Source organism: Miniopterus schreibersii (assembly GCF_964146895.1).
Source record: "Miniopterus schreibersii genome assembly, chromosome: 9".
NCBI classification, from domain to species: domain Eukaryota; kingdom Metazoa; phylum Chordata; class Mammalia; order Chiroptera; family Miniopteridae; genus Miniopterus; species Miniopterus schreibersii.
In genome coordinates, this window is record NC_138118.1 from 58,466,259 (window position 1) to 58,481,522 (window position 15,264).

The 15,264-nt window shown below is 34.9% G+C and overlaps 1 protein-coding gene across 1 annotated transcript in view; it reads left to right on the top strand.

The window, feature by feature from the left end:
• Positions 1-15,264, top strand: part of AKAP9 (A-kinase anchoring protein 9) — a 137,342-nt gene that overhangs the window by 49,226 nt on the left and 72,852 nt on the right. The window contains exons 12-16 of the mRNA XM_081147848.1: positions 204-289; positions 4,988-5,102; positions 5,567-5,762; positions 10,338-10,425; positions 11,790-11,885. Of these exons, the coding sequence (XP_081003974.1) occupies positions 204-289; positions 4,988-5,102; positions 5,567-5,762; positions 10,338-10,425; positions 11,790-11,885 (581 nt within the window). The remainder of the gene's footprint in view (positions 1-203; positions 290-4,987; positions 5,103-5,566; positions 5,763-10,337; positions 10,426-11,789; positions 11,886-15,264) is intronic.

Below are 15,264 nucleotides of genomic sequence, written 5' to 3' on the forward strand. Positions count from 1 at the left end.
GGCAAGAGACATTAACATTTTAATATGAAATTGTCAAGTTATGTTTGTAGCAGCTGTTTTGCATTAATGAGATTTTAGTTTTTTGTTGCTAAATATATGAAGTTTACTTCTAGCAGACATGAATAATGAATTGATGAATAATACTTATTGAAAGAAGCAGACTTTTTCTATGGAGTAAAATTATTATAATTTTTTTTGTCTAGACTTTCAAGAAAATATGCAAAGTCTTCTCAACAAAGTAACAGAAGAATACAACAAACTTTTGGTACTTCGGGCACGATTAAGTAAGGTCTGTGAAACAGAAAATGTATATTAATGTTTGCATTTATTGTACTAGCTGCTATTTTGTAAGCATCAACGAAAAAATTTTTAAATAAGTGAACATGAAAAAGGAGATTAAGCAAAAATGACATATATTTTTAGTATCAGTGAGTTGAAGAAATTTTTGCAAGTTGAGTACTATTACACCTTTAGAGAATTTTTGAAATCATGATAAAATAAAATATTTATAAAATGTCAAACTGTAAACTTTATGAAAGTGTTGCATTTAATTTTATGTATAACTCTAAAGCAATAAGTCTGTTTTAGAGAAAAATAGTAAATAGTTGTTTAGAACACAGCTAATACGTTTTACACAGTGTTTATATATGTTAGATTTCTTTTCAAGCAGTTTTTCTAGGGTTCTGCTAGACAGACAAATTTTCTCCCTCCCTTCCTGTGTGCTCTGGGCTGCTGCTTCCTCCACCTTGCTTAATCAACTGTTACACCCCTTTTCTGTTTTCCAGAAATTATATGAAATCTCTCTTGATCTCTTCTCTTATTTTCTTGTTTATTATAGACTTACACCTTTCAAAGATTCTTCACCATCATTTTAATTGAGTTCTGGGGAGGGAAGAGGAGGTGGATGTCAGACATCACAGACTTAAATGCCTGCTCAAGCTTAGCTCATAAAATAAACAAAGACGAAGTGAAATCTGGGAAAGTGAAACCTGCGGAAAACATACCTCATCTAAAAGGGGCAGAGGCTGCTCAGCTTCACCCTGATGTTGCCACATGTAGGAATGGGAGCCCAGTGTTGTTCATTCTTTAAATGTATCAATTTTATGTGGTCTTTTGCTTTTAAAAATGTTGAGAAATATTAAAAATAAAAGATTATTACTTTTAATTAGGAAACAATTAGGAAAAAAAGCAAGTAAGAAAAACTGTTTGGTCCCCAAAATAACACTTCTTTAGCCTGGATTTAAAGTCATGCCTCCACTTTGCAATCTTAGGTATGAAACACATGCTCAGTATATATTGAACTAGTTTTTTTTTAAATTCTGTAATTTTTTGACTTTGTAGTATTTGCTGCTTTCTTAGAATATTTCCTTTCCTTAGCTTTTGTGACTTCCGCTCTCTGGCTCTTTAAGCTTTGGTGTGGGCGTTGCCCACCCTGTTTGTAGTCATAGGATCTGAACTCAACCCTCGTCGGCTGCACATTCCTCTTAGCCACTCACCACTCTCCCATCTCAGTGCCTAGGTCAGTCCTTACTCCTGAGGTGCGGAGTCCCTTATCCAATTGGATATCTGTGTACTTGAATATCCTTTAAGTATGTCTCAATGAACATACTAAAATTTGAATTTATCAGTTTCTTCCCATTAAGCTAGTTTCCCCTCCTCTCTTCTCAGTTTTGAAAAATTACATTTAACCAGAACTTAGGGATTATTCTAGACAGTTTTCTCCCCTAATCCCTGACCTTCCAGTATACTGCAGTATACTCTGAAGGGAGTATAAAAGAAATGAAAGATGTACATATACTTTGTTCTCATTCAGTTACCCATCCAGTAATTTTCACTTGCTAATTATATGCCAGATTGTTCTCTGTACTGGGAATAAAGCAGTATACAATATAAATGAAGTCACTAGATTAAAGGAATTTATAAATTGATGGACTTTATAAACTAATTTAAAGAATATGATGTACATATATGAAATAGTTATCCAAGGCAACATTTAAGTAAATGTTTAACAGAGAAGTACTTTCAAAATTAAGCAAACAGGTAGATGAGTGTAGGTGCAAATAATAAAGGTTTCTTGGAGGAAGTGGTATTTGAATTGGAGCATGAAAGATGTGTAGGCTTACGTAAGGAACAGGAGGGAGAGCAGCATTCCAGGTGGAAGAGGTGATACGGTCCAAGTCTTGGAGGTGTAACTGTGATATATTTGGGATATACTTCCAAGAGAGCGATGGATTCTAAAATTAGAGAGGATAGGCTGTACCAAACTTTGAATGCTAGGCTGGACTCTTATTTTTATTTTGTAGACATTGAAAAGCTGTTGGAAATTTGTGATTATGGAGTAGACATCAGGAAGTTGAACTTTTAGGGAGATTAATCTGGTGGTGGTGGGAGGTAGAAAAGAACAAGGGACAATTCATAAGATATTTTAAGGAAGAACCTAAAGAATTTGATAGATTATGTGGAAGGAAAGGAAAGAAACAGGGCCAAGATGACTCATTTTCTTTTCATTCCCTGTATCAGTGTAACTTGCACCTTAGATGTGTGTATAATGAAGCACAAAGTATAGGTGGGTTGAGAGTCCCAAAGACCACCTCCAGGTTCAGTGATGATTCACTAGGACTTACAGGATTCAACATACAATTGTGCTCAAGGATAAGATTTATTACAGCAAAAGAAAACAAAGCAACACCAGCCTTGGAAAGGTTTACAAAGGCTCATGGGGCCAAGTCTGGAGGAAAGCGGGGACAAACTTCTAAAATTCTCTCCTAGTGGAGGCACAAGACACACTTAATATCTTTAACAATAAGTTGTGACAGTATGTGCGAGGTGTTGTCTATTAAGGAGCCTCACCTAAGTGTAGGATTCCATGGGTTGTTTTTTTAATTAAGTATCAGTCATGCAGGCATCCTCTGCCTGGCACATACCAAATCCAGACTTCTAAAAGGGAAGCATGTGGTCAGCAAAACCATTGTGCTCGCAGTCGAGGCTTGAAACACTCTTTCCATTTAGGGGAAGTTTTATTTTAGTGTAGGCTACTGTTTACCAGCTAAGGCCCCAGTTGGCAGCCAAGGGTAAAACTTGCAAGCAGGCCTTCATTGGGGAGAAAAAGGGACATCTGTGATATTTAAAAAAAATAAAATAGGCTCACAACTGCCATGTTAACTCTTTTCTACACAATGGGTAAAAGTGAATTTCACATTTTAAGCCAGTAAGTTAACTACAACTGCGGAGAGAGGCATCCCAGAGGTTGGTTGGGATTGGTCAGCACTGCAATACAGCACTGCCTAACCTGTTAGCCTCATGTTCTAACCTCCTCCTCATTTTAGCCATACTGAAATAGTTTCCCAAATGCACCCTGTTCTTTCACACTCTGGGCTTTTTTGCATGCCGTTTTTTTTGCCTCACACTGCCTGTCCCCTCCAGTTCATTTGGTGTGTTCCTCCTACAGTTGGTTTGGATGTTACTTCCTCTGTGTCATCTTCTTTACCTATCTTCCTAGTCTTAGACATTTCTTCCTCCATTCTCAGCATGTGTACAAGCCTTTGCTTGTTGCACTCACCTTTCCCATTATTGTAAATACTTGATTACCCTTCTCTGTTCCCATAGTTCCTCATACAAACTTGCATTTGTTTCACATTTTTCGTGTTATTACATTTATTTATTTATTCTTCTGCCTCTTCCACTAAACTCAAAACCCTTCAGAATCAGGGAATCTTGTCTTTATTTTTAATTCCTCATTGTAGCACAGTGCTTTGTTTAGCACATGGTAAAGGTGTGTTTACTGCATGAATTACGTGAAGATATAGAAGCTGGAAGCTGAAGAATTTATCTGATAGACTTTATTTTCTCTGGGAAATAAGAGGCAGGGTCCTCTGTTGAAATGTACTTGGGGTAGGAATGGGGTAGAAGACTTGATAAGGGTAGTAACCAACTAAAATAGCTTTCATGGGAAGTAGCTTTTATCCTTTGTGCACCTGTTTCTACAGTACCCTTTGTTCATTTGCTTTAGCAGTCTAGGCTCTCTCTTGCTTTTAAGTTGCTCAGTAATCTCGTCTGTCTCATCTAGTGTATTTTTCCCATCCTTACCCAAATTAAACCCCTCTAAACAAGACCATTGTCTTCACTACTTATAGAATAGGTCATTCTTGCACAAATACTTACTGGTTCTTCCTTATTGCCTTTCCTAATCATGGCCCAAAATAATTGAGGCATAAGTCAAATTTTACTTCCTTCATAATTACCCAGACCACATCTGTCTTTGTTCTCTGTCATTGCCCATATGGTCAAACTTTTAGTTTAGTACTTCTCTAATTAATTATTTCCCGAACTAGTTGATAAAGTCTGTGAGGACAGATATGTCATATTTTTGCTGAGCTTGTATTCTTATTTTCTGTTGTCACAATACTGGCCACATAGTAGGTGATTATTAAATATTTAATGAAAGGCTGAATACACACATACATCTGAAATATTGCTGCCTAGTTTTAATAGTTAAGGAAATAAGCTGAGATTTACCTGTTTTGTTATGTTTCTTCCTTTTGTATAAAGAGCAGTATACCATTTGTCAGTTACCAGATCACACATAGGTAATATCCAGAGATGAATAAAAGTTATATTATCTGATAATATAAAATTTACTCTTTATGGGTTGAAATTTCCAAGACCAAGTCATATAAATATTGTTATGAGCTTTATACTAAGATTCTGTACAGTTCCTGTTTTTGTAGTAAAATGAATTTCTTCCTGGATATGAAAGAACATTATACGTAACTAATATCATTTCAGAGCTATGAAGGGAATGGGATATGAATCACTATGTCAGAAGAGAACATGGAATAACTTAGAAGGGAAAATTTTTATATCAGAATATCACAATTTTAGGTGATTTTGAAAAAAACATTTTTAAAAGTTAAGTCGCTATAATATGGTTTTCCAGGTACTGGATCATATATTTGTGTCACTGCTTTTCTTCTGTTATTTTCAATAGGTTCAGGGAAAGCAGACCCATCCTGTGAAACTTGAGCATGTGGAGGGAAACCTACCAAAGGAGGAAACAGAGTTTTTATCAACGCATTCTCAGATGACTGGTTTACAACACATTGGTAAATTTTCATTATATACCACAGTGTGGTATTTTTATACCAAATATTCAATAATTTGACTTTTACTTAAAAATTTGAGACAACCTAGTGACCTTGGGCATTTCATTGTACTCTGGTCTCAGTTTTCCCATCCTCAAAATGAAAGGTTTGGACTCGTCTCTTTGATCCCTTCCCAACTTGTTACATTCCATGATTCTAAACTGTTTTCAGTTAAAAGACATAAAAATGGTAGACTTAGGGGTATTGTAGTTATAAAAATAGAAACGATCTTGAATTACACTATTAATGTATTCTGGTTTTTACAGTCAAAATGAGTTTAAATTGAAACCTGAGCTATTAGTACTAAAATTCATTATTTTTTCCAAAAAGGAATGAATATTCTCTGCACACACAAACAAGTGATTCTGGTACTTCACTAAGAAACTTGTATTAAATGTATGTTTTCTTCTGTTTGTATATCTTAGATGTCAGTCATAAAAGCAAGTTATCTACTCTGCAAGATATCGAAAAAACTAAACTTGAAGGACAAGTCCAAGAATTAGAAAAACTCATATCTTCTTTGCAGCAGCAATTGAAAGAAACTGAAGAAAACTATGGAGCACAGATCCACTGTTTGCAGAAAAGGCTTCAAGCTATTAGTGAGTCCTCAGTTCAGCCAAGGTATCCATTTACTTATAGTTTCATTCAATAGTACTTGTAGCTTAGTAACAATCATAGTATGGTTGTTTTAAGAAAAAAAAAATAACTTAAGCAAAGTTATTTGAAAGAGATGGGATGTAGCATTATCAAGAAATAAGAACAGGAGGTAATTGTCTTGAAATGTATAAGATAAATATTAATGTAAACCAGACATTTTATTATAGGAATTTTACTTATACCTGTATTTTACAAAGATGCTGGTTGTTATTAATATGCTGAATTAAATGAGGCAGTGTGTATGTATTTGCTGTTTATTGTATGCAGTCTTTACTACTTTGATGTGGTGAATACACGAGGACCCTAAGATATGATAATTCCAGACATGGCTGGTCCCTGCCATCATCACGTCTCACCTGGATTATGGCAGCAGCCTATATCCCTGCTTCTACCCTAACTTTTCCCCAGAGCCTGAACTCAACATGCTTCCAGAACTTTGCTTTTAAAATTTAAGACAGATAAGCTTATTCCAATGTTCTTGGGGTCCTACATGATGGTTCCCTATTACCTCTCTGATTTTATCTCCTATTGACTTGCCTGTCATTTACCATTCTCAAGGCAGTATGCTCCTGCTTTAGGGACTTCTCATTGCTCTTCCTTTGATTAGTGGACATTTGATCCTGTCAAAATGTCTTTGGAGACATTTGGTCCATATCAAAAGATCCTTGATGTTTAAATCCTGCTCTTCTGCATGATTCAAACCCGGACCATCTACCTAACCCCTGTGCCATTACCAGCTAGACTACCAGGATGAGAACAGTCATTATTGGCAATACAGTCACAATACAATTATTGAACCAATAAAACATGATAGTATTTTTTATATATTGATCATGTAGACCAAAAGTATAAACATTATGGGATATTTGAACCCAGAGACATTTTCTAAGCATGGACGTTTTTAACAGGACCAAATATCAAGGACCATTATTCATGAACCAAATATGCTCATGGTTGTTTCTGATATGACCAAATGTCAAGGACCTTTTTGTGTGAACCAAACATCATAGTGGACATTTTGGACAGGAGCAAATGTACTGCAAGGGTTTCTTTTTACCTACAGTGACCTTTCTCCAGATATTTGCATGCCCAACACCTTTGCCTCCATTGGATCTTTATTCAAATGTCATGTTTCCATGAGGCTAATTCTAATCACCCTGTTTAAGTTAAAATCACCCCTTAGAACTCTATATCCTAATTTTCTGCTTCATTTTTTCATATTACTTAATATTATATATATATAAAACTACTTAATATATTACTTAATGTATTACTTAATCTTATATATTTTTTTAAAAACAAGTGTGTGTGTGTGTGTGTGTGTGTGTGTGTGTGTGTGTGTATAGTTTTGTGGGAGTTTTTGAAGGTAGTTTGTTTTGCTTATTGTCTGTCTCCTGTGAAGGACTTTAAGTGTTAGAGGGACGGAGATTTTTGTCTATTTAAGTCACTGATATATATACCAAACCTTATAATAATTCCCTATGCACAGTAGGTGTTCAATAAGTATTTGTTAAATGAATGAACAGTTAATTCATTTGGGAACTATACTATCGTGTTTAACTAGCTCTATAAAGTCCTCAGATATTTCATCTAACTCTGGTTGGCTCTGCTGTCCTAGGACTGATGTCTTTATAGGTACTAACCTCAAGACAATTTTTTTGGAGACAAAACAGTGAATGTCCACAATTTCTTGGAAGCAGTATGTTTCTCCTCTGATTCAGGACCTGTATGTAGGCTTTGGAATTGTTCACCAAGCATTGGCACAGCCTTATAAAGCTTCCATTTTATTTGAGATCAGTTGTCTCCAAACTTGACCATGGATTGGAAATTTAATTTAAATTTTGAATTTTATATTGACATTTAATATTATTTTTTGAATACTTACAATTACAGACTCAATAGCCTTGAGATAAAACCTGGACATTTGTATTTGTAACAAGGTAATTCTGATGCAGGCAGTCCATGAATTGCCACTTGGAAACCACTGCTTTAGGTTTCCTGATTTGAAAGAACATAGGTAGATAGCCAAAACTCTCTAATAACCAGCTATAGTATTTCTGGTAGCCTTTCTTTAATTAGTGATGCTTTCTATCCAAAGCATGAAGAAAGGAGAGTTTTCTGGAAATGTAGACTTCCTTTGCTTTTCCTGCATTTGAACTTTTGCCAGTTCACCATCCTCTCTTAGAGTTTCTCTAATACTTAGTGGAAATGTATTGAGAATACCTTTCAACTAAAATCACTAGTCCCACCACCACCCCCTAAAAGAGATTTTCTGACTGCCATGTTCACTTCTACTATCAGTAATGAGCCGAAATCATTTTTTGTAAATGTCACACATATTTGGACACAACCATAACATTTTTTGAATAAAGAGTGTGCCTGTTCTTCTAAGCTAGACTTGAACTAGTTTAAGAAAAATAATTGAGTCATTTATTCAACAAATACTTGGTTATGTCATATTAGATGCCTCTTAGGGATATAGCAGGGGTTTGAAGGACCTTGGGAGCAACAGTCGGACCTGCATTTGACCCCTGATTTGACTTTTTACTGCCAGTATGATATGGGGCAGATAATTTAAGCATCTCAATAATAACATTAATAATAATAATAACTACCCTTAAGATTGTGAGGGAAGAGCCTTGGCTAGATGCCATGGAAGAAGCTTTAGATGTATATAAAGTGGCCCTTTCCCTCAGGGAACTTCAATCTAATTGAAACAGTAATTATTCACAAAATAATTTTTAAAAAATAGTGATTGGGGAATGTAACATGGTGATACAACCAAAGTACTAGAATTTAAACCCATCTCTGTGTGGGATTTTTCACTGCCCATCCCTGTACATTTCTGTAGTATTGGAGTAGCTCCAGGAGAAAAGGAAATCAAGGGATGAATATGAGACATTGGGATGGAGTAATTTGGGAGCAAAGCAGAGGGGAAAGTCAAAGATGAGTTTGTTGTTTTAGCTTAGAGAATATGGAGAATAATGGTGCATTAATACAGATAGAGAAATCAGGCTGGTGGGGAGAGCAGGACCTTCGCTGTAAGAGAGGAGCAGTGAATTCAGTTTTAGCCAGATGTTTTTTGAATTTGGGATAAATACTTTCAAATGCTATAAAGCTACAGAATGAAGTTAATGTGACTTAGTAGCACTTTTTTGGAATTTGGATCTTAATGGCTCTGTAAATAATCAGGAGGGTTTCTAGGCTATGACAAGAATTAAGACATGAATCCAAGAATTAGGATAGTGTACATAAGGAGCAATGAAGAAACAGAGACAAAACAGTGAGAAAGATAAGAAAACCAGGAAAGAGCAGAAAAGAAAGTGAAGAGAAATGAGTTTTTCCATTTGTTGAACATGAACATAGACCATGAATATAGAACATGAGTAGGTGATTTGCAGAAGAAGAAACTTACTTGGCCAGTAGCATTTGAAAGGACGTGTCGTCTTGAAAATAAAGATATACCTGTTGTAACAAAGTTTTAAGACTGTTAGAACTTCATGTTGCTGAAGTTTTGAGAAAATATTTAAATGATACTGTTAAGGAAATAAAATTAATGTAATTTTTTGGAGTATAGCATTATATTAAAATTTTAAATATTAAGCCTGACAGTTATTAAGATTTTATCATATAGAAGCATCCATAGATGTGTCTAAAGATTATATTTCTGAAGACCTATATTGTAGTATTATTTGTAGTAGTAAACATTTGGAAAAAATCAAATATCTTTCAGTAGGGGGTTAGTTATGTAAATTATGAAATGGGACGATGACAGCTTGTACCTGGTCATTTGGGAGTGGCAGAATAAAAGAAGAGACTCGGAGAAAGAAAGGAGGAGGTGAGCAGGAGGGGAGGGGGAATGGAGAAGGCAGCATGGGCGCACGCAGAAATGGGAGTGAGAAATTGTATTAGCTAAAAAGAAAATTTTCATTTTCCCCTTTAATTTTTTTACCCATAGTACCTAAATATTAATCTTACCTTATTATTATGACCCAAGTTAAGCATTTTAAGAATTTTTTTTAAACAAAATACCAAAAGATAACACAAATTTAAAATAAAAGCATTTCAGAAGTGACTCTATAAATTAAGAGCCTTCCCTTTACTGCCACTGCTTCCCAGTTCCACAAGAGGTAATCATTGTTACTTTTCATGTGTATTCTTCCAGAGTTTTTTTGTTTTTGGTATAGATGTGTATAAATAATTTTTTAGTAAAAATGAGATTTTACAAACTTCGTTATTCAGTAATGTTATAGATAACTTTTTAAAAATGTTTGTACCTATGAGTAGCTCCATGTCATATTTGTAGTAGACTTTATAAAATGACATGAAATTCAGTTGGTGATGTTAAAATACTCTTTCATTCAAATATGTTACTTTAGTTTTAAGTGGGAAAATTAATCAAAAATACGATTTAAGTTACAGTATCTATTATTTTTGTTTCCCCTGACCCAGTACACATTCATGCATGCTTTAAATTTGGATTAACAGTAAAACTCACACCCAACTCTAATTATTTCACTCTCTTTTATTTATATTTAGCTTCTCCATTGATTCAATGGTAATTACTGAATCTGATGTACGGAAAACCATACACCCTGAAAGTTGTCTGAAACAGAACATAACAGAGGTATTATATCTTTAAACTGTAATGTGCACTGCTTTTTTTCTTATAGTCATTTTTATGTCTGTGGTTTAGTAATTATCCAATGAATAGTTACCGAGAAGTAAGCATAATTAAATATGAGTATTAAAAGACCCAGAAGAATGAGGTTCCCCCCCCCCCCAATGTGATCCAGTTTAAACTTGTCTTGTTTTGTATTATATGGGCTGTGTAACAAATTAGTTTCAATGCCCTCAGCAGCAGCTTTTCTTCTCACCATGGCAAGTTGGACCAGACCATCTCTAGAATAATGTTTGTAATCTGAACCCAAGATGCTAGGCTGGGACAATGGATGAGGCTTCCTTCAGCCCTGGCCATGTAATATATAAAAGCCCTCATCTTTTACATTATATGCCATCTAGGTAAACCTCTCCTCAACATTGTGTATATTCCTGATTTATGGCTAGTTTTTTCAGAATTATAATTGTAAAACTCTGGTCTTAGTAGATTTTTAGTTCTTAAGTCCTACAGAAAATAAAGATCCTTGCCCTCTCTCATTCTGAATACAGAGGAGAGATGTTGGCTACATTTTTTATTCTTTCACACTCATCCCATATGGAGTATCTGTCTGAATGACATTGAGATAATTGGTAAATAAATAAATACTTTCATGCTAAAAATATGTTTACACTTTTTAAACAATTTATGGTTTTTCTATTTATAAAAATAATTTGTATTTATAGAAATTTGGATACTATTAGTAAGTACCAAGAAGAAAAGAAATGTGCTTATAATTTTATGAGCAAAGCTGGCCACTGTTAACATTACTTAAAATTAAATACACATCTTATTCATTATATTTAAGAAGTATCTTTATCCCACCTAGAACTATATGTTAGTAATTATAAATATGTAAATATTTTCTCACTTTGCATCTGTTAAATTCACAGTAGTAAGTATAATTATTTAGTAGAATTATACACTAGAATTATTCACTAGAATTATTGTTTTTAATTAAGATAGTAGAACTGAAATTTATTTATTAAAACTGTTCAGAAGTTTTCTAAGAAATAGTGATCTTTTGAAGATTTTTGAAAGTAGAAGTTTAAAAATAAGTTGTGTATAGCCCAGCCAGTGTTGCTCAGTGGTTAAACATTGAACCATGAACCAAGAGGTCACTGGTTCAATTCCCTGTCAGGGCACATGCCCGGGTTGTGGTCTCGATGCCCAGTAGGGGGCATGCAGGAGGCAGCTGATCGATGTTTCTCTCTCATTGATGTTTTCTCTCTCTGTACCTCTCCTTTTCTCTCTCTCTAAAATCAATAAAAAATATTTTTTTAATAAGTTGTGTATAATTAAAATTAGTATAAATATTTTGCTTTTTACTTTAGTTTTCTGGTGGTGATTTTGGAGTGGAACAAGAAACAAATATGGTTAAGCTGCTGGAAAAACAGTACCAAGAACGATTAGAAGAAGAAGTAGCTAAGGTAAGTTTATAGAAGATTATTGTGGTTTATACTCCCTTTGAGTCTTCAAAAAACTTAGGTTTATTGATGGTAATGCACTTTATATTTTTTTGTTGTTTTATACCGGCTCGTCTTTAAATTGTCAGATACTGGTATCAACCACAGTTGCCTTTAAGTAGAACGTCATGCGAAGTTTTCTTTAAGAAAGGCATCCTTTTCTTGATGTGGAATAGTAATTAGAAACTTTTCAGAAAACCAAACAAGTTTTTATAAATGTGTTACCTTGTGAAAGAGTCGGCCCTCCTTAAAGGTGGGGAATATGGTAGGAAATGAGAAAGAAGGTGGTTCTTCTTTTGTATATTACCTTTGCCTACCTTCTCCCAGAGAAGTGACTGTAATGTTAATGACTACAGATACTCTTAGCTGCTGTGCCCAGAGCCATTCTTTTAAACTCTTGAATACCAAGTATATTACCTAGTCTACCATTATGGTCCCATTTCTTTTGTCTTTGTGTCCTCTTTAAAAATGCATGTACCAAAAAAAAATTTTAAAAAAATGCATGTACCTGATTGGGTTCTTATACCATAACAGTTGAATTCTGAGTTTGTCTGCTTATTTGTTACAATATTTCAACTGTTCCAATATAATAGTCCCTGTGGAGTTTATGTATTTTAAATGGGGTGGATTGACATAAATTAAATGAAGAGGTTAAGACCTAAGGAAATATATGGGCCATCAGGACTTATTCACTTCTGTATCTGAATTGAATGTTTAATTCCTGGAGATCAAACTAAAAAGTAAGGTACCATCACTTTTATATAGCTCTCCTTATCCAGTTCTTTAGAGAAATGTGGGTTTTCTCCAGTACTGAGCTCTTACATAAATTTCTCAAGTGGGATGTTATTACAGGGCATCATAGTACAGCAGTCCAGAGCATGAGGCTTGGTAAAGGATATACCATCTTTAAGTTCTTGTTCTCCTAGTTTACTAAGGAAAGTTACCTGACGTCTCAGTCTCAGTCCCTCCAATGTTAAAGAGGAAAATAATAAGCATAATCGTAATTCTTATATGGATTCAATGAACTAACACATATAAAGCACCTAGCAGATGATAAAGACTTATAAATATATTTTTTAAGTAGTCTTATTACAGTGATAATGGAGGTGATATAAATATGTTTTGTAAAGCTTCATTCAACCGAGCTTTTAACAGAACACCAAAGTGCAGGTCAGTGAAAACTGTTCCAAAGGCAACCAAGGCATTGTGGTCCAAGAAACGGCATTGATGGCCCAGCTTGATCCTACGGTAACATAGATTATTGGCATTACTCATTATTTTTATGTCAGAACTTTAAAGATAACATTTTATTGCTTTCTGACTTACCTTGTTTCTGCTGAGAAAGTCCTTGTCAGTTTAATTGTTCCCTCAAAGGTAATAAATATTTTTTCTCTGGAAACTTTAAGATCCATTTGTTTTTGGTGTTCTTTCTATTTGTCCTTCTATGACTTATTGGTCTTCTTGAATCTTAGCAGTGGTGTCTTCCATATTTTCAGCCTTTATCTCATGAAATCTTTCCTTTCCATTCTCTAATTTATCCTTTTGGAACTCTGACTAGATGTTGGTTGAACATTCTCACTCTGTCTTCATATCTCTTTGCTTCTCTTTTGTATTTTTAATCTTTTTCACTTTCCATGTTGCATTTTTCATATTGAGAGACAAAGAGAAAAGCAAATCAAGACAGGAAATTAAAGTAAAAGTTCAGGTCTTGACCACTAGTTTGAAAGATTGAAGGTTTTTTATGTTATATGTATATACTATATTCTTAAAGTAAGTGAGAGAAAAGAAAATGTTATTAAGAAAATCATAGGGAAGAGAAAATACATTTGTAGTATTAATTGAAAAGAATCCACATATATAAGTAGACCTGCTCAATGCAAACCCTGTTGTTGAAAGTCAGCTGTGTTTTCTTAACTGTGATACTTCTCACTCCAGTAGAAAGCCTCACTCCTCAGGACAGTGTTTCTACTCCTTGGGCACTTAAGCTTCATACAGTGAATGAGCAAGGACACTCTCCACTCTCATGTTTGCTTGAAACTTCTAGTTTATTTTGTGGTATATTTGATCTCTAATATTTTGAGCACTTCTTACTTCAGAGTATCATATGTAAATATATGTCTGTTTTTTCTGCTTTACTAAGGTAACTTTCATAAAGCTGTTCCCTTGAAAGAAGCTTAAAGTGCTTTGTAAAGATCCATCTTATGAATCTTCCCACACAGAAATGGGGTAGAATGGGAACCTAGGATTCTTCCAATTATGAATAGAGAGATTATGCATCCAGGGGGTGGAAAATACCAAGAGGAATTTGCCTCCTTGGAGTACAACACTCCACCCCAGTTTCCAAGTATGCTACAAGCTTTTCCTTAGTCTAGACTGGAGATATTTATGAGTGGCTGAAACTTTAATCAAATGCCCCCTTAAAGACAGACTTCACCAAACTTGGATGACACTTTCAACTTCAAGATGATGTTCTCATGGGATATGTGGATGAGCACAGAAGCCAGGTTTCTGGTTCACAGAAAAACCTGAGTTCTGAATATAAAAATATTGTTCTAAGTTTGAATAAACATAAAAACTGGCATTTTTACTTAATGCAAAAGAAGCACAAATTTTTATTCCTTTTAGAGAATTTCACAAGTATTTTTGGTCAACAGTAACCCTCAGTAACAGAAATAGCAATGACTTAAATATTCTATTTATAAAAAGCAGCATTATAAAATGTCCTTAAAAGTCTGGGCTACTTTAGTGAGCTCTGAACTATTCAGAAATTTGGCTCACTGTCTAGGGACCAAAAAAAAAAAATCAAACACTAAAAAAATGGGACTTTTCCATTGTGCTACTTTCTGACCCAAATGCTTTCTGGGGAATTCTTTTCATTGTTTTATTATGATTTCTATGGAATTAGTGGGAAAACTCCGTGTTGTATAGAAACCCAAAGCTGCCTGCTCCAGAGTGCCTGCAATATTTGGGTTCTAGCCTAGTGTGGCCACCAGAGGGTAGTGTTGTCATTCACTAGCTGCTTCCTGCTTCTAGGTCCCTGTGGAGATTACCATTAGAGTACACACTGTTGTTATTTTTTTAGTTTTAAAGTGTTATTCCTCCTAGGCTCCCCACCCCTCAGCTGTTTCAAAGAAAGCTCAGAGAAGCATTAGCGAGCAAGGAGAGCAGACCTGGAAGACTGTAAGGAGATCTGATGGAAGAATGCAGGTGGACATCTGGAATGAAACCTGTGGACACAGGGCAGCGAAGGCACCCCCTGGGTTGGGAGGGGTCCACAGCAGGGCTACACATGTCCGTAGCTAGCAGGAAAAACAGTTCTCTTCATTGGGGCACAGACATGAAT